The sequence below is a fragment of the Furipterus horrens genome, unplaced genomic scaffold (genome assembly GCF_987537825.1).
Source record: "Furipterus horrens unplaced genomic scaffold, mFurHor1.1.pri manual_scaffold_3, whole genome shotgun sequence".
Classification (NCBI taxonomy): Eukaryota; Metazoa; Chordata; class Mammalia; order Chiroptera; family Furipteridae; genus Furipterus; species Furipterus horrens.
The window spans coordinates 137,032,665-137,057,738 of NW_028327173.1; the positions used below are offsets into that span (position 1 = coordinate 137,032,665).

At 45.9% G+C, this 25,074-nt stretch overlaps 2 protein-coding genes across 3 annotated transcripts in view; one reads left to right on the plus strand and one right to left on the minus strand.

The window, feature by feature from the left end:
• Window positions 1-1,603: 1,603 nt before the first annotated feature.
• Window positions 1,604-4,927, minus strand: MRPL52 (mitochondrial ribosomal protein L52). The gene is made up of 5 exons (XM_090270293.1): window positions 4,876-4,927; window positions 4,695-4,755; window positions 4,551-4,618; window positions 2,148-2,212; window positions 1,604-1,778 (listed from the first exon to the last, which is right to left on the minus strand). Exons 1-5 carry the CDS (start codon window positions 4,886-4,888, stop codon window positions 1,626-1,628), a joined length of 360 nt encoding a protein of 119 aa, XP_090126419.1. The 5' UTR covers window positions 4,889-4,927; the 3' UTR covers window positions 1,604-1,625.
• A 6,806-nt stretch (window positions 4,928-11,733) lies between these two features.
• The window catches only part of SLC7A7 (solute carrier family 7 member 7), a 33,142-nt gene continuing 19,801 nt past the window's right edge, over window positions 11,734-25,074 (plus strand). Inside the window, exons 1-2 of one of the 2 annotated variants that reach the window (XM_090270294.1) lie at window positions 11,734-11,880; window positions 17,473-18,018. In XM_090270294.1, the coding sequence (XP_090126420.1) occupies window positions 17,520-18,018 (499 nt within the window). In that variant the 5' untranslated portion in view covers window positions 11,734-11,880; window positions 17,473-17,519. Of the gene's footprint in view, window positions 11,881-16,037; window positions 16,146-17,472; window positions 18,019-25,074 lie in introns of those variants that run through there. The other variant, XM_090270295.1, reaches the window with a different exon arrangement.

Sequence of the window (25,074 nt, forward strand, 5' to 3'; positions counted from 1 at the left end):
AAGCATATTTTGGGTGGCTGAATTCCTCCGGTATTCAGCGTTTGTCTCCCCTCAGAGTGGGAAGGACTGGGAGGCTCCGTGGCTGGGGCAATTAGTTCAGAGTCCGGGATCGTGATAGGGGGGTCTTCCATGCCTGACACCTGGCTTGGGGGATTGTCTGTTGCGACCTGTGACTAAACCAAATTGAACCTTTTGTTTCTTATTCTTGACAACCACCTCTGTCCCTGTTGCAAACAAACAAGAACGAACTACCCATCAACAAACCCCACAACCACGCTGCATCTGGGGGTCCTATCCTCGTAGAAAAATGTTATCCCTTTATTAGGCCACTTGCAATCTGGCTGCTCCTTAAATTAGAACTGGCTGGGAAGGGAAGGGGTGCAAGGCCATGGAATCTGGGAAAAAAGAAATCAAGTTTGGTGCAATTGTTAGATGAGAGACCGGAAGTCAGGACATTAGGGTTTAGTTCCCTACATACACTGGAAAAGGAGGCAATTCCTTCAAGAGTAAAATCTCCAGGGGCTGACTAGTCTCTGAGAACAAAAGGTGGAGGAGGTATGTATGAGAGAACGAGCTAAAACTGGCCTTGAGAAAAGGAGACAGATAAGAAAGAGGCTGAGAATCAGATCTGGAAGTCAAACAGAAGCAGGAAAAGTGTGGGAGACAGAAAACCCGACCATCAGTGAAACCTGAGACCCAAGAATTGCATTGGTCAGCGAGAGGAGGAGGTGGTATTGGGGGAAAGAAGGGAGGGAAAGAAAGCAAGGGAAGGAATAACAGAAGCTGGACAGAAATTAGGTCAGGTAGGAAGCTCCCAAAATCCAAGAAATCTAGGAACTAACACGTTTGTGGCATGAAAATGGAAAAAAAGTCATGTTCTGTATTGTAATAAGAGAAAAGGTCCTTTCCACACAGAATCCATGGGAAGAGCCATGATCAATAAAATGAAAGGTTTCGCTGGGTCTTGGGAGCAGCTAATGGGTTTGTGGGAGGTATACAGGGGATACCTATCTCACAGTGATTATTTGGGGGTTGAGTACCTCCAGGGCTCCCTACACAAACTGGCATAAGGAGGGCAGCCTTCTCTCTAACCAACTTCTGGAATTCAATCAGAACCATGGAAACCTCAAGGTCCAAATCTTTAGAACATGCAACACCCAAGTCTGGTTCTTCCCATGTCAGCCTTCCCAGTGGAGGTACCCTTTTGGGCCATGTATCTAGTTTACAAAAACTGACCAGTTGTTTGTGAAGAAATGGACCTCAGCTGTAGTGTTTTTCATCAAAACATTTATTAAGTGCGTAACTGCATGCAGACTGAGCTGTATATAGGTTTTTCAAGGCTCGAATGCCTGGTGAAGATCAAGAAAACTTGCCCCTTTTTCATGTTTGCAGAGCAGTAACTGCTCATAGCTGGGCCAGCTCTATGACTGGCAAAGGAGGGGGTAAGTATCTTGGAGCACTAACCCAACCCTTCCTGGCAGTGCTCTTACACCCTATTCTATATAGTGTCCAAGCTCTTTTGCTCTGAAGTTGGATGGGGAATAAAAAGATGGCTAGGATGAGGCATGAAGGTGACAGGCAAGAAAGCCAGAGAGAGTCTGGGAAAGGGAGATAGGAGTTGCTTTTTATTCACTTGGTAGTGGGCTTTGCAGAGCAGCCCCTTTAGGTTTAAGAGCATTTTTCTGCTTCCTTTCTTCTTCCTGCAACTTCTCCTGCTGCCTGAGCTGCCAAGCCTGTAATCCAGCATCCATTTCCTGTGACAGCAGTACAACTCGTCTCTGAAACAGACAGGAAAACAGTGTGGATAACATCTGGGGCTTGAGCTCTGCACCATATATCCTTTCACTCACAGATCAAAGTCAGAGGTTTCAGCTGGAAAATGACACTGCTGACTGGGGAAGGGGTGGGACCAGGTTCTGGGCTGGAAAGCAGGAGGAAGACAGTAAAATGTGTGGCAGAATGCCTACTACTGGTTCCTGCCCTAGGACTACCTTACTTTATTTCTCCCTTCTCACAGTAGTGTTAAAACCTTAGTGTAAGGGGTATATGTTAACTTAGGTGTCAACACAGGTCAAGACAAATTATAATTTAAACTTTCTTCTTCATATTACATACAGGTTGCCCTGCCTGGGGCTCTAACCACTCACTGCAAACTTCTCTCTTTGGGCAATTCTTCGAAGTTGGCCTTTCATTGGAGGAGCAGGGCGGCCATCTGTAGATAGAAGTGAGAGAACAGGCAAATGTTAGGCATGGCCTGCAGCACCCTGTGAAAACCCTGGCAGGAATGAGGGCTCCTCTCTTCCATTACACACCTATTCTAAAATTCTCCTAAAACATATCCCTCACCTTCAAGGGTGAAGCATGTCAGAATCCCCAAGAATAAGCTCCTGGCACATTCCTACTCTATTTCACTTACCCCTCATTAACCTGGAATTTAAGGTTCTTTGCAATGCTGAACTGCTTGTTCTATTTTCAGAAACACTCCACTCAAGCAAACCGATCACTGTTCTACTCACTGGAAGTCTTTGCAAAAGTCCATCTCACTCCATACTGAGAAAAACACCTCTTGCCTTTCCTTCCAGCCAAACCCTATCTGTCCCAGAAATCCTTCTCCAACCTCTTCAACTTTTTTAAAAAGTATATTTTATTATGTTACAGTTGTTCCAATTTCTTCTCCCTTTGCTCCCCTCTTTCCAGTACCCGTACCCTTCCTTCCAGCAATCCCATCCCCCTTAGTTCATGTCCATAGGTCATGCATGTAAGTTCTTTGGCTTCACATTTTCCTGTATTATTAACTCCCCTTGTCTATTTTGTACCAACCAGTTATGCTTCTTAATCCCTGCACCATTTCCCTATTTTCCCCCTTTCCCCTCCCAGCTGATAACCCCCCAAATGATCCTGATACCTATGATTCTGTTCCAATTCTGGTTTGCTTAGTTGGATTTTGTTTTTATTTTTTGGATTTAGTTGTTGATAGTTGTTGCCATTTTAACATTCATAGTTTTGATCTTCTTTTTCTTAAATAAGTCCCTTTAACATTTCATGTAATAATGGCTTGGTGGTAATGAACTCCTTTAGCTTTACCTTGTCTGGGAAGCATTTCATCTGCCCTTCCATTCTAAATGATAGCTTTGCTGGACAGAGTAATCGTATGAAAGAAGTACATATCAATCACTTAACATTAATCTATTTGCCTTGGGGCATTTATTGTACTATTGTTTTTAACCTATTCAGCCATCTCAAGTCCTTTTGGAAACTAGCAGAGCACTGCAGATTATTTAATTTTTAATATGTCCATGATTTGTTTTCCCAGCTAGACTTTTAAGTTCCTTGCGATCAGGGACTCTTTCACTAAGCTTTCAGTGTAGTATAGGCACATGTGCACAGAATAAAAATTTCATATATATCTACAGACTTGCTAAAAGGATGCAGTATCTCTAATAGTTTATAATGGAGTTGAAGAGAAAGGGCACTTTCAACAAAGAAACAAATAAGAGTAAAAATTCTGCTCAAAAGTTTGAAGGCAAGACAGGTAAGGGATATTATTTATCAATCAAGGGAGTCAATATTGTGTATGCCAGGTGTACATTGGTCATTTCATTTTATCCTTACAAGAACAGTAAGAGGTAAGTATTCTTTTACAGATATGGAAATTGAGAGATACAATTAAGTAACTTGTTCAAGACCCAGTTAGCAAGAAGAGAAATCTAGATTATGAATTAATTCCAGAGTCTTTCCAATATTCCATACAACTTCAAGAAGATCCTTCACTTCCTATAGTAAATAACAAGTAGAAAAGATCTGTACCATCCTCCTCAGACACCAAATATCTGATGAAGCAGGATCATACTCCTATAAAATCCAATAGTGTATTAATACTCAGGTCTCTATGCTCTTGAAGGGGGCCTGTTCTCTGCTGAGTTCTAGTCCTGACTTTGCTATTATTACCTAGCGGGTGATCACAGGCAATTAACTTTTGCAGGTCTCAATTTTCCCACCTGTAAACTGGAGTCCCATAGGGGGGTATGGGGAGTGGCTTCAACTTTTCAAAGCTCCCTGTCTCCTAGGGCTAATATTTCTTTTGTTTGTTTTAAAGTAAAGGGAAGCGACTTTTCTGAAGGGCGGCCACCACCCTCAATCCTCACTTTACTATTCTTCTGAGATGCTCATTTAGGCAGCCTTTCAAGGAGCTCTCCCTGGATGTGGTACCAAATTCTTAATAATGCAATCACCACACAGATGGGCGGTTCTCCCCAACTTTCTAAGAACGACTCTGAGAAACATAGTCTTTTCACTCCCTTCCCCGGGTGGCGCCCCAAGTCACAATCGTCTTCTGCTTATATGCACAAGCCAAAAAGATCTTGGCTAGCTGTATTTTCCATAAAAGTAGTTTAATTTACAAAATAAACAATAGGACTTCTTACCCCTATAAAGTTCAATACGTTGTTCACTCAGCCCCCACCTTGACACCAGCCCCCACCCCGCTCCCTGAAGGGGCGTTCTCTCTGAGCGGCTCTCCGAAGTAGGGTTAACTATCAGAAAGCGCTCACCCGCGTAAGACCAGTCTGGGAGCTCCGTAAGAGGCCCGTAGCCGGAGGGGTTGGCGGCCAGACCCTGCCTGGGTGGAGAAAAACAGTCCGGTTAGGACTCAGCACAGCTTCTGGACCCCCCGCTTCCCCTAAACCGGCACTCACTGGACTCTCCACTGGCTACCCGCTCGAGCCACCGCGCTGCAGTGCAGCCTCCGGACACCTGCTGGGAAAACAGGGCAGAGTTGGGAAAGAGGCCGTGCTGCCAGCTCACGGTTCCCGAGCCCGCCCCCACGGACTCCCGAGCCTACGGACCCTACACCCAGTTTACTGGAGAGCAGAGTACCTAAGGCCGCCATGCTAAGCCCCAGGAACCGGAAGTGGGCGTGGCCTCCGTGGTCCCGCGCGGCGCTTCAGGGAAAGGTGGAGGCCGCCATCTTGAACCTGGTTTTCAATCACGGGCCCCGCCATCTTGGGTCATTGTACGGAAAAGGAGGACGGAACTGCAGCCTGGTTTTGGGACCAGAACGGTGTTTAATCGTATGCATCCTCTGTGGTGGTTACAGCTTGAGTGGAAGTGTCCTCCCAGACTGAACCGTTCTGAACTGTTTCTACGAGTTCCCTGCAGGAGTGTCTAGTTCTTTGAAATTTACCTTTTATCAGCGGAGTAACATGCATGTTACCTCATTCTATCTTCTCTCCCTCATCACTAACATTTTTCCCAGCCTAAGAGTCAAACCTAGAGTGAACCAAAAAGTTTGGGTTCGGTTCTCATTTACCCGACAAAATTGAAGAGCTATGTGACAAGCACTGTGTTAAGCCTACCTAGGAGATTCTGTTGGGGAGCAAGGCAGACATCATTATTCTGATAGAGCTCGCAGTCTAAAGAGAGAAGACAATAAACAAATAATCACATTACTGTAATATTACCGCTGAGATAAGTGGTAGGAAGGGAAGTATGTGATGCTTGTAAGCATGTAACGAACCTTGATCTAGAGTACGCTGTCAAGGCTTTCTTGAGGAAGAAGTACCAGAGCTAAGATCTGATTCCATTTTTATAAGAGCTACCACCACACATTGTCTAATATAATTTTTGCAACAACCTTGAGGTATGTACTAGTAAGTGGCAAATCCACATCTCTGACTCCTTCCTCTCTCTTTTTTTAAAAGATTTATTTCCTTTTTTAGAGAAAGGGAAGGGCAGGGGAAAAAGAAGGAGAGAAACATTGATGTGCCAGATACATCCATCCATCCTTTGCCGTGGTTGTAGCCTCTCCCAGGCCCACAACTGGGGACCTTGCTGCAACCCAGTCATGTGCCCTGCGTGGGAATTGAACTAGTGACCTTTCAGTTCACAGGCTGGAGCTTAGTCCCCGCACTGAGCCACACCAGCCAGGGCTGCTTCTGCTTTTTTAATCACTTAACTTGAGTAAGTCACTTATCCTTAATTTTTTCATTAAAAAAAGCTTAATATACACATTTGTGAAAACATTTTTAAGGATGATAATGTAAGTGAAAGTGCTTACAAATGGTGAGGTTCCTACAAAAGTGCCGATTACTGTGTGCTAGGCTAGACACTTATATGCATGCTGACTGAGAGAACCTGAGGGAGTGGTGAAATGGTCATTTGAAGTTTATAATTTCCTTCTGCAAGACCAGGATGTTTTTCCACAAAAGGTGCCTCTGAGCTGAGCTTTGAAAGAGGAGAAGGGTGGATCCTAGTTTAAGAACTAAAAGAAGCTATTCTGATAACAATAAGAATAGTAGAGGCTCCGACTGAACCAGAAGAATGGGAACAAATGAAACTTGGGGTGGGGAGGTTAGGGGGTGAAGGGATGGAGGAAAAAAGGACTCATGGACAACAGTGTGGTGATTGCAGGCGGGAGAGGGGTATAAGGGGGTTAAAAGGTAGTGGGAAAATGTAATCAAAAATTTAAAAGAAAAAAATAGAAACTTGGCTGTTAAACCAACAGATGGACCCAAAAAACTAAGCAAGGGAAATAAGACCACAGACTACCATTATCATCTTACATTCATATACTTCACTTTCACTTACCAAAAACAATAAAAAAAAAAAGATTTTATTTATTTACTTTTAGAGAGAGGGGAAGGGATGGAAAAAGAGAGGGAAAGAAACATCAATTTGTGAGAGATACAGCGATCAGTTGCCTCTTGCACAACCCCAAATGGGACCAGGGACCTAGCCTGCAACTCAGGCATGTGCCCCAACCTGGAATTGAACAGGTGACCTTTTGGTTTACAGGGTGACTCCCAACCCACTGAGCCACACCAGTCAGGGCCCAATGCTGTATCTTTATAGTGTTTATAGAACTGAACCAGTAACATTCCTTTATTCCAGTAGTAACACAGTAGGGGACACCACTGATTTGCAAAATCATAAAAAAGGGAACATATATTAAAGTGCACAAATAATGTAGATAACATGAACTCTACATGCAGAAGTGAACACATGTAATAATAGCTGTGGGAGTCAAGGAGCTGGAGAGTTTTGGGGGCAGGATGGGAAGTTTGACCAGGAAAACTGGGAAATCGGGGAGGGGGAAAGGTCTTGGGAAAGAAGACAAGTTCAGCCTTTGACGTGGTTATTTTGATGTGGCAGGGGACAATCCACGGGCTGTAAATAGCAGGAAATATGGGTTTGGATTTTAAGAGAGAGACAGAACATTAGTGCTGACAGCTAACATCATCAGCATTCTCAGGGGCCTCATGGAGCCCTTGCAAGGGCGGGGTTTGGCACTTGGACAGCTCTCCTCAGTGACTTCATCAGACTCATAAGCCACAGGAAAGGGCTTCAGCATCCCAAACTAGATGCCTCTACCTCTGGAGTTCATTTGGCAGAAGCTGGAGTCGAGAGCAATGGGAAGCATCAGGAATCTGAGCTTCATGTCTCCCCTCTCTTTAACACTTTTGCCCCTCAAGGGCATCATGGCCTATACTTGGCTTTAACATTTTGTTATCCACTCATGTTTATTTTGTCCAACATGTTTATTTAAATATCTTTCTGTTGGGTCTGTATACTGTAACTTCTGTACAATTGCTTTGTCCTGGGAAATTAAGTGTTTTTTAAACCATTGGGATGAATAATGATGATGTTGGAGAAAGAGCAGAAGTGAAGCTGACTCTGTGTTGCCACCTCATTTTGTATCCTCTTCTTCCCCCTTTTGCATGCTTGTAACCAAATTCTGAGGTTTGGGAAATGTCTTATTTCACATCTCTTCATTATGTTCCTTCTTAGAACAGCTCAAGATGAAATTACTGTCACACTCAGCAAGAAGTGTGGGAACTGATGGCTATAAACCACCCATTCACACAATACATTGCTTTGCATATTATTATTACTTTATTAGTTATATAATTTATTGTAACATACTCCTTTTCTGGTCCCATGGCTGTCAAATCTCTACTAAATCTGTATGACCTCGGGCTAAACTATTTTTTCTTGCCCCACAGCTTTGAAATCTCTTAAGCTTCACTTTCCACCAGATAAGGTCTTGAAGGTGGGTGGCTTTCTGTGAACCTCTCTGCAGCGTTCTCACTTTATAAAAATGCCAAAGCGAGACTGTCCAAAAGGTATACAAAAGGAAACTATTATTTACAAGTTATCTTTTAGCTTTAAAACATGGTGAAGCATTTCCAGATCCCTTTTCTTGAACAAGGCCAGCAAATCCTCTATTGTGGGGTTCACGCAGCCTCAAAGACTTAAGGCAAAAGGTGCATTGGTCACTCCTGCCTCCCGGGCTCCCTCAGCCAGGACATTTTTTTTGTTAAGTGCTGCCTCCTGGCGGCGGCGCTACTGCTCAACACCTTTCCGGCCTAGTGGAGACCACTTTCCTTAATTTGGGATCTCTAAGCTGATGCAATAGTCCCCCCAAGGGGGTGGGGAGTTGAGATCCTGGGTAGAGGAGGCGCCCTTCGGAAGATCCCTCCCCCGGCTGAAGCCGGCGCCGCTCCTTCCGTGTTATCCCACCGCGCTTTGCAACCCAGAGCCCCTCAGGATTTCAGCCGAGCGTCTCGGGGCAGGAGGCGGGATGAGGGGGAGGTTTGCCAGACCTCCGTCGGGCCGCCAGCTCGAGCTGGATTGGGAGGGAGGGAAAAGGAAGCTGAGATCCCGGAGCAGAGGGCCCGTCGAAGGGTATCCGCGGTCATTTTAATTTTCCCAGGGGCAGCACAGCTGTGCCTGAGTCAGAAGGCAGAGGAGCGGTTGCGAGGTTTCTTGGCTCTCGGCCCTTTGCGCCCTTTGCCTACGTTCATCACAAGCCCCTCTTTTGGCGTTTTCTGGAGCCCGCGAGGGGCGAGAGCTGCTTGGCCAGGTGGAGGGAACTGGAGGAATGCCCTGTGGAGTGGGGTTCTGGTCCCCCAAGGTGTAAGAAATAAGAACATAGTGACTCCCAAACCAGTAAAAAGTCATTGGTAACAAAGGGCAAATGTAATTAAAGAATCTGAGAAGGGAGTTGACAGCATTAGCATATTCACAAATCACAATAGGGGCATTTAGATGAACGCATTAGATTGTAACTCGGAAGTATCCAGTCATGGAGAAACAGGAAAGAAGGAGAGGGGAGGGGAAGCTAGTTTGCGTTAGGGCGGGGAAGCTAATCGTTCTCACTTTAGGGTGGCAATTTTAGGGTGAAGATAATCACTTTAGGGCGGCAATTTTAGGGTGGAGAAAATAATCACTATAGGGTAGCAATTTCAGGGTGGGGAAGCTAAGACTATAAAACCAGTTTCCTTTGTCTACTTGGGGCGCACATTCTCCTGGCTGTGAGGGTGCGCCCGGCTCTGCAGACTCGTGAATAAAGGCCTCGCTTTACTGCTCAAGTCTTGTGTCCCAGTTTTTATTGTGAGCGTTTCTCACAAAGGCACACCCCGGTTCGGCCCCTGTAGCGGGACCATCAAGGACGATCCGACTCTTGAGACGGGCTTTGAGGGCGGGCAGAGGAAGGTTCAGGATTTGGGAAGGCGAGCTATTCGGCCGCAGACACGGAACGGGGCCGAGAGAAAGAACTAAACAGAAGGCGGCAGCCACGTGAAGGCCCCGGGCCCCGGGAAAGTGAGGCTGGGTGGGGGAAAGTGGGAGAAACGGGCCAAGGTGAGAGGCAGAGCTGGCTGGGCGTGGGCGGAAGGGTTGTGGAGAAGGGGCGAGGATCGCCGGGAAGGGCAGAGAGAGCTGGGGGTCGGGAGGGGAGCCGGGAGTGGGGTCTGGGAAGAGTTCACGCTTAAGGGGCTGTGGTTCACTCTTCTCGAACCCACCTGCATTTGCGTCAACCTTGCGGTCACCTCTCTGCTTTTTCCTCTGCCCGTTCACCGCTTCGTGACTGTCGCGCTTTACTCTCGCTGCATCCAGAAGTGTCATCTGAGCCTGGGTGGTGGGACGGAGCACTGAGAGCTTGCAGGATCCGGGAAAGCGCGTTAGATGACGGGCTTTTTTTGTTTTTCCATTAATGAGACAAAAAGTCCATTTCAAACTATTTTGGACCTCCCAGTAAATATGAACATTATACCTTCCCTTTTCCTTAAACCCATTACATCAAAAACAATAAATACTTTTAAATACTCCTTGCTTAGGAGCCAGAGCAGCAGCAGCTGAAGGGCAAGTTCAAGGACATCACCAGAGCCCAGCCAGCTGGGAAATCAGTCTAGGGGGAGAGCATTATTCATTTATTCATTTATTCTTCCAGCAAACTTTTCTTGACAGTCCACATGTGCCCTTACTGAGGATAGGGGTAAATAAAGCTCTGGTGATGATACTTGCACCCCAGTGGAGCAGCTGACAACAAATGAACTCCCAACTTGGCATGGTAATGAGTGCCCTTAAAGGAAAAGTCAAGCATGGTGAAGGGATGGAGAGGTTGGTGTTTAAGCACAGACCTGAATGGAGTGGGTGAAGGAATTAATATCTCTGGGAAGAATGTTGCAGGCAGAGGGAACAGCAATTGCCAAAGCTCTTACCCTGGAACATGATTGTGTGGTAGCAGCAAGGAGGCGAGTATGGCTGGAGTGGAGTGAGAGAGCAGGGTCCAGAGCTGAGGGGCAGTTTTAGACTTCTCAGTACTTCCCTCATTTACAGCTTGGACCTGACCCCGGAATAGGCTTAAGGGGCAGACCAACTGGCTAGCAGCCTGGGTCTAAAAGTGCACTAAATTATTCTCGGAGTAATTTGGACATTTGGTGGCAGTGAACTCTGATTTCTGTCTTTGTCTCTTGGTGAACTTTAAGCTGGTTACCATCCACTGAGAGATCCTTAAGAGACTGCTTACTTGGACCATCTGTCTCCAAAATAATTTTGCAACATGCAGGTACAGGTATAAGTTGCACAGTATAGCCCTAGGACCAGCTTTTAGGTGCTTAAGGGCAGAAGTCACAGCTGGAATTTTGAGAACGCACCATACACTGTGAAGTGCCACTCCCCGAGAGAGATTTATGCCATATCTACATTTTAAATGGTTTCTTGTGCCTACCAAGAAGACTGTCTACTTCAGAAAGTTGTATGTAATGAAATCACATAAGTTCTAACTTTGAATAGAAAGAAAGATGCAAACAGTTTTTATTCCCAGAAAATCATATCCCCCCACTTTTGTTAAATAAACATTCAACGTATTTAAATAATCCTGGTGTGAAGTGATGCCAACTCATTAGCCCTGTGTCAGGGCTTGCTCAGGCCTCCTTGGCTGGCCTTAGCAACACATGCATCACCTGAACCAACTGGGGACCTGAGTTGTGAGTGGGCTTGCTTAGTGTTTAGGTATGCGCTCAATTGTACCCTGACAAGTGACATTCCTTGGCATGGATTGCCTTACACAGGGGTTGAAATGACACTGAGATTCTGGAGATGGGACCACAGAGGTCCATTGCTCTAACCATGGATTCTGTGCCTTTGGCAGGGCTGATGATAGTGTGAGACTGGGAGATGCATGGGAAATGGAATTAGGAGGAGGAGTTGTAAAGGGCATGAGGAGGGCAGTGTAAATCGCTGGGAGAGCTTCAGTGCTAGTAAATGTAGGGCAACAAGGAAGTTAGGGGGGCGGGAGGGGGAGGCTGAGGTAGGGAAGAGGAGGAGCCTAGAGGCAGGCAGGCTTCGAGGTCCTATGGGTCCCAGATCCAGCCCGTCCTCCTGGCCCCTCCCCGCTGCTGCAGCCGGCCAGAGTCACACATATGTTTTCCTGTTTTCCATTTCGGTCCCATCACCCTCTGCCTTTTCTGCTCCTCAGAGTCAACAGCTGCTGCAGCTCCAGCCTTACCCTGGTGCCCCTTGCTAGCACCTTTTCCTACCCCCACCCCCAACGTGCTGGTAGCCCCTCCTCCTCGAACCTGCCCAAAGGTCACGGGACTGGTAAGAGGTGGGAGACGGGGACAGTGGGTGAGAGGGGAAGTGCAGGAGGAGGATGGAGTGAGAGTCCTGAAGGTTGTCTGAATGCAGGAAACTCAGAGCCTCTCGTTTTGCGGCCCCAGCGCTGACCCTCCCTAGGCAGAGCCCTCTGCCCAGAGACTTAGCCCTACATTCATGGAAGCCCTGGCCACAGGAGTAAACAATTTCTTGTTTCACTTGTTTTCTTTTTTTATGGGACTGTCGTAGCCACTGTGGGATATAGAAAAACAAATGGAGAACTGGGGAGGGAGGAGCTGAGATTCCAGCCTAGGGTGATGGGGCAATCTAGCTGTACCAGAGTGTATCTGTTTTCTATTTCTGTTGTTAGGGGAGGCAGCATAGACCAGTTGGAACTAGGAAGGCAGGACATGGGGTCTCTGGGAGTGAAAACATCTGATCACATTTAGCTCCCTGAACTTGACTGAGGAGTCAAGACCCTGGACTGTGTGCTGGTTTTTCGAGAAAGGGTGTTTTGCTGTTGCCATTCACAGGTGGGGTTAGGTCAAGGGGCCCCACTGGCTACTGTGCCAGGCACTGTATCCTGGGGGCCCTGCTGCCTGGGTTCCCTGAGCCCCTGAATCTGAAACTTCTCCCACAGGCTGTAGGATGAGTGTGCTGTCCTGTAATCTCCACTAGGTCCTGAATGCACTTCAGACAGGGGAAGAGGACAAGGGGTGCTGCGTATCAGGAACACCGTTATCTCATGAGGTTCCAGACTGCAAAATTCTTCCGTAAAGCCTGGTGTGGACGAGCCCTTTAGGAGAGGTCCTGCCAGACCCCAGGCTGCCTAAGTGGTGGAAGCATTACCCTGTGAACCAGGGTCTCGGAGGAATGTGAGCTGCCAAAGATGGTGCCTTTTCGCCCACGGCGCTGGTGCTAGGCAGTGGTCGAGAAAAGAGGGGGCATCTTCTCCGTGAAGGACAGCCACCCCTGCCCAGTTAGTTTGTGTGGGCGAGCGAAGGGTAGGCTAGGAAGGAGGTTCTACCCTTCGCATTCCGAGTGACGCCGCTAGGGGACGCTGTTTCCTGGAGTGTGGGTTTCTGTTTCTAGATTCCAAGAGGACTTCTCTTTTCAGACACTGCTTAGCCAGGAATTAAACTCAACAACACACTTCTCTCCCCACTTGACCCCACGCTCTCTCTCCTTCCTTTGTCCCTCCTTCATTTCTACTTCTTTTTTAAACATCCCGTTAGGACACATGCCCGCCCCTTGGTGACAATGAATTTGGTTTTAAAAAGGCACATGTGATGATGTATTTCTGTGTGCGTTGTTTGCTCTTTAAGCGGGCACCCTAGCAAATGCAGTGCTGCTGAGAAGACTTGTATTCGCCTGCAGAGATGAGAAACAAGAGGAACAGCTAGGAAGGAGATGGATGGGCTTTGCTGGAGGGTCTAGGCTTCAGGCTGAAGGAGGGCAGAGGCTTTCTTTTTAATATAATCACATCTTCTTCCAGATAATTCATTAGGAAGCCATGTGAAGTGTTTTCTTGTCTGAGGAAAGCCCAGAGGCTGGGCAGATAGGAGGGAGTAGGGATGTTGGGGAGGTAGCGCAGTGCCAGGTAAGAGCTTGGGCTCTGTTGGCTAGCCTGCCCTCACTAGTTTGGCACCGTGGCATGGGACTTAGTGCCTGCCTCAGGGGCTGCAGGGAGGATTAAATGAAGTAAGGCATTAAGATGCTTAGCAGTGTGTCTGGTTCCAGTAAGTGCTCAATAAGTACAGCCATTATTATTATTATAGGAGTATTTAAGGGGGCACGTGAGAGAAAAGGACAGTCTCCTCTGGATGGATTTGTGGACATAAGAGATGTCCAAACCTGTAGAGAATTTTTGTAAGAGTTTATCTGAGGCAAACTGACAACATATGCCAGGGGAGCAAGTTCTCAAATGCTCCTGAGAATAAGTTTTATATTTTCTTTTACACATTTGAAATTAAGGAGGGAGCATAAGGAAAATTACAGGTCGGTGGGAAAAAGCCAGGTGGGGATCGGATTACAGGTTAAGGTTATGTGCTCTCTTGAGGGTGGTCATGTATTAGAAGGAGGGCCCTGAAAGTGGTCATGTTATGGGCAGGGGGGTCTGGCCCTGAGAGGGTCTGCCTAGGGCCACCCGGTAGTGCATGGGTTCTTGATTTTGTGTAGGAAAGATTTCACAGCACGAGTCCAGGCAACTATGAAGATACACTTATTAAAGCTGAGGACAGTAAGACAAGGAAGCGCCTAGCATAGAAGAAGCAACAGGAGAGCCTAGGCTGCGCAGCCTTACTTCACTGGGAAGTCAGAGAAAAGGGGGCTTTGGGGATAAGTTCAGGAGGTCAGCCTAGGACACGCTGCCAGCTGCTCATTGCCTTAGAATTTAGGAGACACATGCCTGTGGGGTTAAGAAGTGGGGGAAGAAGGTAAGGGGAATGGTGGAGGCTGTTCCCCTGAGGAAGAGTGAGAGAGTGAGCTCCAAGCGCTGCGTCCTTTATCTTGAGGCTTTTATCTCGCTCCTGCAGGCGGGAATCTCAGGGAGGTCTCAGGGGAGGGTTTAATAGAATATTCATCAGCTTTCCAGGTGTGCGCTTTCAGGGTCACAGTCTCCACTGAGTGGTCAGTGCCAGGGCAGGGGGTCCTTAGTCATTGCAGCTGGTCCTGGCCATAGCTTACCTGGTTGTGCTTTTTCTGTGACTGGAACTGAAATACAACTGAGGTCTAGATGTTATCTCTAGGGAGGTGACCTTCTGTTTCTGGCTGTAAATTGCTTGGCCAGTTTGATCAGCTATCTGTCTCAGTTTCCCTATTCCACTTGCCAAGGAATTACCCTAGCTTCTTACTATCTATCCTGTCTCAATCATATACCAGAAGGATGGGACACTTCAAAAGTGTGTTAACCTAGATGTACAGAAACAATAAACAGGGGTTGCTTAAGCCAAAGATAAACCTTTTAGTAAATAAATTGTATGCTTGCTGCATGACTACCCATCATAACTTGCCCAGTTAGGAATTTATAATTAGATTACCCTGTGAGATTACTTTCCATAGAACCCGTTTTTTTCATCCACAGATTCCAGATGTTTGTGAGAGTGACTTGGGAGAAGGATGCTGTCTGGGAAAGCAAACATCTGGATCCCTCTCTTGGTTTAAAAACAAAGCTTAAGGGGCTAGGATGGAAGGGTACAGGGATTTTTAGATTGACATTCTCTGGTTGTAGAATAACCAAAGAGGATTGTTCTGAAAAAGTTGTGAAAAGAGACAAATAGATAGTTGGATTCCAGAATGGATAGAGTATAACTCTTTTGGTAAAAGAGACCCAAAATACCAGATTTAAGTAGACGATAAAGGTAGCATAATCTATGGTTTCCAAAAACTACGCAATTTGTTCTTTCTGTTCTGGGCCTGCATGTTCAGGATGGCTCAGTGAAATCCTATTTCCCCATATTTTTAGGAAATTGGAGTAAACTTGTATTTGGGGAAGATGTTTGTAAGCATTATGCTTACCCAAAGATCCTGGTATGTTTTCTTAAGGATGAAAGGGCACATGTGTGGGACGGGTGGTGAATGCAGCCAGAGGTTAGAGTATAATTTCTTAACCCTGTTTCCTTGGAAGCAACTTGAGGCTCAGCCTTAGGGTAATGGCCCAAGTTTAGAGGCAGCCACCCTTCACTCTGCCAGGAAGTGTGAAGAATTTTACTCTTAGGACGCCCAGTCACGAGGTACAGGGACTTCACTCTCACTTCCTCTAATCTCTTCGTTTGTGAACTAGCCTTTGTGTGCAACCCTCTGGCGTTTCTTGTTTGGGATGAGAGAAGTGGGCTAGGGTGGGGTCTGAAGGACTGGGAGATGGGGCTGTGCATTCTTTCCCAGCCTGCCTAGTGCTCATCAGGGCTAATTTGCTAGGAGACAGTTTCCCCAGGGCTTCAGAGCTATGCCCAGCTGACAGTCCTTTCTTCTGGCTCCTGTCAAGGGAGATTCCTGAGGGAGTGCCTTCTTATCGTAGAAAGTGCTGAGCCCAGAGCTCCTAGATGCCCTTTTTGCAGAGATGAGGGGCCAGTGAACCTTGGACCCAGACACAGTTGCTTAATACTTCTCTCCCCCGCCCTCAGCCCCTCCGCCCTTCTTGACTTCTTCATTTGACTTAAATCCATAAGCCCTTGCCTGGCCATTCCTTTCACTGCTGGCTGAGAAGAAGGAGTGGTCAGAGCAAGGCTCCTGACTTCCCCTGGCGCTGCTGCCGTGCTTACATCTTTAGCCAGGTAGTGAGTGCTTCACCCTCTCTCCTTCAGCAGCCCCCTCACTTGCTCCCTCTTTGCTGCTGTGCAGTGTCCCCTTCCTCTCCCCAGTGCCCCTAGCCCTAGTGTCTCTCCACTTGCTTGGCTAGCCTTGCCTGTTTTTCCGCTCAGCTGTCTCCTGCTGTGCGAGGGCCAGCATCAGCTGCCCTGCTTCAGCTGTCTTCTGGCTTTGGCTTTCAGGGCCGTATCTCCAGCAAGAGCTCCGGGTGGGGAGTGGTCACCAGCTGAATCCAATCATCTCTAGATTGGGCTGTACATTTGGATCACCCTTCTCTCATTCATACCGTTTGGGTGACGCAACTATGCTAATGTGAGGGATTTGACGGCAGGGATCTGGAGTAATAGAGACTGGGAAAGGTATCTCGGAAAAGAGGAAAATAGCTTGTCTTCTTTCAGGATGGGGTGAGGCTGCTGGGGCTTTGCTAGGGTTGAGCACTTCACCTCAGCAGGGGGAGTGTTTTGGGTTTCCAGCAGGAAATATCTGAAGCCTTTAGGTTTGCCAGAGCTAGAATCCTTGGGGGAAAAGAGCAGTGTTGTGAGGAGAACCCACAGATTATTTGCTTGCAAGGTTGGTTCCTCATGTTCCATCTCAGGACAGGTGACAGGTGACAGGTGAGCCTGAAACTGGAGGGAAGACAGACTTTTTATTTATTTATTTATCCTTACCTTAGGATGTGCTTATTGATTTTAGATAGAGGGGAAGGGAGGGAGAGAGACAGGGAAACATGGATGTGAGAGAGAAACATTAATTGGTTGCTTCTCATATGCACCCCACCAGGGGATCAAACCCACAATTTAGGCATATGCTCTGACTGGGAATCAAACCCACTACCTTTCAGGTTACGGACAAAGTTCCAACCAGCTGAGCCACACCGGCCAGGGCCAACCTTTTTTTTTGAGGTAAGGCTGAAAAATGCTGGCTCTAATCATGGTTACACCTGGGAACTGCCAGATGATTGCCCTAATTCCTGTATCTTATCACAGCCAGTCCAGGTAGAACCAGGATTTAGTTTCCTATTCTGTAAATCACATTGACAGCACCAGCCTCACAGTGAGGGTGAGAGACAGATACTTTCTCTCTAGGGAATGAGTGCCTTTCCTCAAAAATTTGAGTTGTGGTTGTTTTGATGATCCAAGGCCAGCTTGAGAAGGAGTTAATGGGAGGTGGGAGGCAAGAGAGAGGTCTCAGTCATGGTGGGCAGGGCAGGTTGTCCATACTGGTCCCTATGGGGGAGCATACTATGGTACTGCCAACCACCTGATATATATTATCTTCATTGTTCTTCCTTAGAGGGCAATGCCAGGAAGCTGGTGAAGTCTTTATTTTCCTCCTCCACTATGGTTGATGGCGTTAAGTACGAAGTGGCCTCCCAGCACACGGGGGATGCATCCCCTTTGGCAGAGGAGGCCCACCCAGGGCCCGAACAGGTGACGCTGAAGAAGGAGATCTCTCTGCTGAATGGTGTGTGCCTGATTGTTGGGAACATGATTGGCTCAGGCATCTTTGTGTCCCCCAAGGGTGTTCTCATGTACAGCGCCTCCTTTGGCCTCTCGCTGGTCATCTGGGCTGTTGGGGGCCTCTTCTCCGCTTTTGGGGCCCTTTGTTATGCGGAACTGGGCACCACCATTAAGAAGTCTGGGGCCAGCTATGCCTACATCCTCGAGGCCTTTGGGGAACTGCTTGCTTTCATCCGACTCTGGACTTCTCTCCTCATTATTGAGCCCACCAGCCAGGCCATCATCGCCATCACCTTTGCCAACTACATGGTGCAGCCCATCTTCCCAAGCTGCTTCACCCCCTATGCTGCTGGCCGCCTGCTGGCTGCTGCCTGCATCTGTAAGTGGGGCTGGGGTAGGAGGTGTTGGGTGGAACGTCAGGGCAGAGGCCTGGGTGTGAGTCTAGTCAGACAGTAAGAAGGAGATGGAAGGAAATGTATGCCTCTACAAATGCTTTTATTTTATTAAAAATTAATGATGTTTTGTGTGAAAATTCAAATAGTACCAAAGTGTAAAAAACCCCACTAATTTACCTTTCACCCAACTCCTTGTGGTAAGCAACATTAGCAGTTTGTGTGCCCTTCCTGGCTTTCTTCATGCTCCTTCAAGAGATGTAGTTTTGTTCTATGGTTATGAAAAATGGGATCATAGTCCATATATAGTTCTACAGTTTGCTTTTTCCCCAGAATTTATCAGTGACATTCTTTTCTATTTACAGATCTACATTTAATTTTACTTTAATTTAATTTTTTAGAGAGAGGGGGAGGGAGGGAGAAAGAGAAGGAGAGAAATATTGATGTGAGAGAGAAACAGCAAGTGGTTGCCTTTTTGTACGTGCCCTGGGAGACTGAACCTGCAAACCTAGGCATGTTCCCTGACCAGGGATTGAACCCATGACCTTTTGGTTTGCAGGATGCCGCTCAACCAAATGAGCCCATACTGACCAGAGCTTGACTAGATTCTTAACACTATTATAGATGACCTGGTAGGTTGACTTACTGGTGAAACTAATTTTAGAATCTGTTTGTCTTGGGGTCCCTTTAAATGTGGGTATATTGTCACATATCTTGTGTAGGACAAGGATTATTCCATCTAAGTAAAATTTCTAAGATGGCTGCATTCCGTTAAATGCCAGAATTCTCTTATTTCAACCATCTTTGTTGAATTCTCTTTAAAACCACTGCTATGTCTGCTTGCCTTAATAACTTGACATTTCTTTCGGTGATCTGGGGTTACTGTTGCACATCTCCATTCTTCTGTGATTATGGGGCATTCCCAGGCCAGCAGTGTGGGGATGAATGTTGGCTTCCTCAGTGGCCTCAGACTGCTGGCCTGACTTCAGTTCATCAGGTTTTATTCATTTCCGGTTTTGGTCTGTGTAATCTCTGACAGCTGTTGTTCCTTGATTGTGGCATTGTACCTGCCTCTATCAATCACTCTTTTTAAATTTGCTGCTTCTAATTTGGGAATAGAGATGTACTCAAACTCTTGTACACCCATGTACACATAAATGCACATGTACACCCTTGTACAAATACATGCAAAGTAACCACAGTTATGATTAGTTTGCAGAGCTCCCCAGTGAATAGAAGACAGAGTTTTGGGCTGCATGAGTTTATGGAATATACTTGAGGCAGCTCTGGTAGAGTAAAAAGTGCATCATACTTGTGTTTGAGGCTGGCTCAATAACTGTGTGACCTTAGGCAAGGTGCAGTGACTAGTTACTTCCAGGTTACTACAAGAATGAAATCAGATTCAGTGAAAACCATAAATCATGTTAAATGTACCATGTTAATAATTATTATATTTATTATAATATAATAAATATAATAATTATTATATTATTATATTTAAAATTATTTTATCTCTTCACTGCTTATAGGCCTTTTTTCTATCTCTAGTAACTTCAGAGGCACATGGAGATCTGGGAGAAGGTTCTGAAGGACAACCAAGAATGTAAAAATTTAGGGACATGTGATTCATGAGTTTCTTCCTTCAGTTATTATTTAATGAGCACCCAGGACAAGTCAGATACTGAGACCTCTGAGAACATCATTCTGCCCAGATATAAACTGTAATATCTCTATTTAACCATAACCATTCAGGAGAAAACCAAGAAGTAGCCCAGGAGGGAGACAGACACCTTAACAAATAACTGTTATACAAGATAATAGGTGTGGTGATAAAGGCACCATAGGAGCAAGTGGGACAACTTTCTTCTTGTGGGGAGGAGAGCTCAGGAAGATGTCACAGACAACACAATGTCTCAGCTGAATTTTGAAAAGATACACAGCTGTCTTCTAGGACATTTCTCATAGGGGTAACTGCATGTAATGAGGTGTGGAGATGCAAAAAGGTACAGACTGTTCAGAAGATTGCAGGTAGTTGGTAAAGCTGGAATGTGGAATAAGAGATAGGGGAGAAGGTAAACTGGAAAGAGAGCCTAGGGTCAGCTCAAGGAGGGTTTTATATGGTACCTAAACAGGCTAGACTTTATTTTGAAAATAGGGGAGAGCTATCAATTTTAAGTGGGGAAGTAAAATCAGATTTTCTTGGAAGAACTCCTTTGGGTATGTGGAGAGTGTTTTTGGAAAGAGAAGGTAGGGAGACCATTTAGGGAGCTGAAACCTGAGTCCATATGAAATGTGGTGAAGGGCTGCCTCCTGGGTGGGGCCTCTGGAACTGAGATGAGGGGGTAGGTACAGAAATAGCGAAAGGTGGGAGTTCTAGGACTTCTGGATGTGGGAGTGTGTGAGAGCTCTCTGAGGTGTTGCTAAAGATTCAGGCTTGGACAGATTGGTGGTGATGGGGTTGCCATCTGAAATAAGGAAGATGGTGATGAGGTAGAGGGGGCATCTGGGGCTCCTTCCGGGCTGCTCATGCTGCTCTTCCATGAGCAGTGCCTTCCTTGGGTCATCATGACCCAGAGGTGATTATTTTCTCACCAGTTAAGTCTCGCCCAAAAGAGAGGCTGATGTTGTATAAGTAAGTCTTTATTAATGTGCAATGGTGAGCATACATGTGTAACTTCTAAATACCAGAAGGCATGTGTTCACTATCATGGCACCCCCTTCCTAGTGCCATAGTCATTGAGAAATCAATCTAGTAACCAGGGAATTGCTTGCAGGGCATGGAATGAAGAAGGAAGAGTGTTTTGACTCTGAAAATAATTTACTGAATTGTGATGCACTCTATAAAGCATGGAGCTGTAAGGTAGAGCCCCTGCTTGAAGGGAACTCATGGTGTGGTGGAGACTCACAAAAATAGTCAATTAAACATATTGTATATGGTAAGTGCCAGGAGTGGGATGGTGTATGGCCTATTCAGGAGATGATTTCTGCACTTGACATTGGAGGATGAAAAGTAATCAGGGGTAGGTGAAGCACCCACTTAGCATGACCTTCAAAGCCCACTTTATCTGACTTCTTTGACTCATTTAAGACACCTCATCCTTACCCTCTGTGCTCTGGCTACACTGTTTGTCTTGCTTTTCCTTCAATTTGCCTGGCTTGTTCCTGCTTTAGGCATTTTTTAACTGGGGAGTGATTACTGATTGTTCCTTTGCTGGGAAGGCTCTTTCCCTAGGAGTCCTCAGAGTTTATTATCTCACTCCATTAATATCTTTGCACACATATTGCCTTACAGAGACCTATCCTATTTAAAGTGGTAGCTCTCAGTCTTCTATCCTGTTTTTTTTTTTTTTTTTTTTTTTTTTAATAGTACTCATCACCCCCTGACATTATTATTTGCTTGTTTGTCTGTCTTCCCCTCTTGAATGGAAACATCATGAGAGTAGATGTTTTGGTCACTGCTGAATCTCCAGCACGTAGAACAGTGCCTGTTGTCTGCTAGGTACTCAATAAATATCTGCTAACTGAGGAAGGGCCAAGGACATTCTAGATACAGGGAAAGGCGATGTAAAGGCACAAAGGTGAGAACAGGGGAGCAGTGTAGCCGGGATGGGACATAAGAAGCAAGGCTGGAGGGAGGGACACGGATTAGGAAGCTCATTGCAGTCCAGACAGGAAATGACAAAAGCCTGAACTGGGGCAATGGCAGTCGAGGCACAGATTATTTAGTAGATGATGTCTCCAGGAAAGGACAGATGGGAGAGCAATTTAGAAGGTATAATCAGAACAACCAATGACACTTACTGGGATGTCTGTTATAAGAAACAGGTAGGTGATGCATGCCCACCAGCCTGTAAGTTCTGTGCCACCGGGGCTGAGCCTGCCTTATGATCCACTGTATTGCCAACAAAGAAACAAAGGGAGGAGGAGCTCAATAAATATTATTTGAGTGAAGAAGTGAGGTTTCTGTTTTGGGCAACTGGTAGATCCTGGCATCATTTACAAGGAGGGGGAGGATGCAATCATGTTTAATTTGAAATTTATTTGTAGGGTGGTAGGCAGATGTGCCCATCTGGAGCTCAGGAAAGCAATGAGGCTGGAGACTGAGTACTCAGCACATATTCATGAAGCACTTGCCATTGCACTAGCACTGATCATTGTCCTTAGGGAGCTGTCAGTGTGTGTGTGTGTGTGTGTGTGTGTGTGCGCACACACGTGTGTGTGCTGGTGGGAGGCTAGTATAGGCAACCCAACACAAGATTACAGTAGACTATGATGAGTGTTGTAATTTTTGAGGGACAAGGAGCCACAGGAGGAGACCTGAACTAGCCTAGGAGTTTAGAAACTCTCCATAAGAAAGCGTTTTTCAAAAATATTTTGTTTATTTTTTTAAAACTTTCTTTATTATGGATTTTATTTATTTATTTTTAGAGAGAGGGGAAGAGAGGGAGAAAGAGAGGGAGAGAAACATCAATGTGTGGTTGCCTCTCACATGCCCCTAACTGGGGACCTGGCTCGCAACCCAGGTATGTGCCCTGACTGGGAATCGAACCAGCGACCCTTTGATTTGCAGGCCAGTGCTCAATCCACTGAGCCATACCAGCCAGGGCTCCATAAGGATGTTTAATACAACCCCTGAGTGATAAAGAAAAATTAACTAAGAGTAGAAAGGGAAGAGGGACATCTCAGGCAGCAAGAACAGAATGTATGAAAACTTGTGGACAAGAAAGACATCTTCAAGACACTGAAAGGTGTTCAGAGTGGCCTACAGTATCGAGTTTAAGATAGGAAGTGTTGAGAGTTGGATTGCAGAGATAGACGGAGGTCATCAGAGAGGTTTTTTCAGGGCTTTATTAACTTGTCTAACTATTATTGCTGCAAAACAAGTCACATAAAACTTAGTGGCTTAGAACAATAGTCATTTTATTCTAATATTTCATGGTTTCTGTGGCTCAGGAATTTGGGAAGGCCTAAGTGGGACAGTTCTGGCTCAGAATCTCATGTGATTGTAGTCACATGGTGTGTGGGAAGAGCTGGAATGGAGGCACTAAAGATGGGGACTAGCTGGGCATCATTTTCAGGTTGTGTCAGGGCCTCTCCATGTGGTCTCTCCACTTGGACTACATTGAGCTTCTTCACATAATGGCAGCCTCAGAGCAATCAGACTGTTTACTTGGCAGCTGAAGGCTTCAAGAATGAGAATCCCAACAAGCCTTGTGGAAGCTGCATCGCCTTTTGTGACCTAGCTTCTGAAGTCACATGGTGTCACTCCTGCTGTACTCTAGAGGTTGAAACAGTTACAGAAGACCATCCAGTTTCAAGAGGCACAGACCTTACCTCTTTTTAAAAAAATTTTATTTTGTTTATCTGTTTTTAGAGAGAGGGGAAAGGAGAAAGAGAGGGAGAGGAACATCAACGTGCAGTTGCCTCACACGCGCCCCCACCTGGGGACCTGGTGTGCAACCTAGTCATGTGCCCTAACTGGGAATCGAACCGGCGACACTTGGATCGCAGGCTGATGCTCAGTCCACAGAGCCACATAAGCCAGGGCCTCTTACCTCTTGATGGAGTGTCAAAGTCACATTGTATAAAAAGCATGTGGGATGGGAGATATTGTCAAGATATCTTTGGAAAATACAATCTATAGCAAGAACCATATTAATTTAAGGAGTTTGTTGGGCTTGCGATTTTCAGCTGGTGCACCATGGCACACTGTTGTGCTGCAAGAATTTTTAAAACATGCAATACCTGACTACTCAGTGAGGAGCATAGACCTCTTTTACCATAGATTGTCAAATTTAAAAAACAATGACAACAGCCAACACAACAATAGCCGTCTGGTGTGAGTGAATCAAAATTACACCTACTTTTTTTTGTCAGATTGGCAAAAATATATATTTTTTGCTGTGCCACAGAATTTTACTACTTTGTGCGTGCCCTGAGATAGAAAAGGTTGAAAATCACTGTCCTAAGGCAATGAAAAACCTCTTCAGGCATTTGAAGCAGGAAAGTTACATTTGTGATTTAGAGTTTAGAATTTGTGGATTTTTAAAAAGATTACTCTTGTACCAATTTGCAGGACTGAAAGCAGGAGACCAGTTACAAAGCAGTTGCTATGATCCTAGTAAGTGATGATGGTGGCCTGGATTAGAGTCATGTTTGGGGCTTGAGGAAACTGGTTAAGACTAGGACACTGATTAGATATGGCGGAGGTTGTCGATGAAGATGCCCAGGTTTCTGGTGTGGGCAACTTAGGATGTTTATGCCAGTTACTTACAGGGGAAACACTGGAGAAGCAGAGGTTTGAGAGACATTGATGGGATCAGTTTTGGACAGACTGAGTTTGTACCTGGTGATGTCCAGTAAGTAGGTGGTTAGATATTCATATGTATCTGGAATCGTGACACTTGGGCTGGTGATATACTTTTGGGAATCTTCAGTATATAGATGATAATTAAAATCACAGTAACAGATGAGATGATCTTGGAACCAGATGTAGAAAGGGAGGAGAAAAGGGCTTAGGACAGTGTTCTGAGGAATACCAGCATTAAGGGATAAATATTCTGCAAAAAGGTGGAGAAGAAGCATCTAGAGAGATAGATGAGAAATGGGAGATGGTTAGTGGAAGAGAGCAATTTGAGAAGGATTCGGTGGTCAACAGTGTCCAATTTGGTAAGAGGTCAAGCTAGATCAGGAGTGGAGTTGCTTGGATTTATCAACATTGAGGTCACTGGTGAATTTGGAGAGGGAAATTTCAGGGCATTGTGGGTGGAGTTGGATTTCAGAGTTTATTCATCCAGTGAAGTTTGAGTGTCTACTATGTGCCTAGTTCTGGGGTAGGCCCTGGGGATATGAGGGTGGCTGTTACTCAGTCCACCCTCTGTAGCTCACAGTTCGTGGGAGAGACAAATAGTCATGTAAACCATTCTAATGCAGTGTGGTTAGATGTGGAGCCTGTGTGAGCCCAAAGGAGGGGCTGAACAGCCAACATCATTTGGAATTGACAAATCGGAGGTAAAGGGAAACTGTCAGTCTTTTCAGGGAAG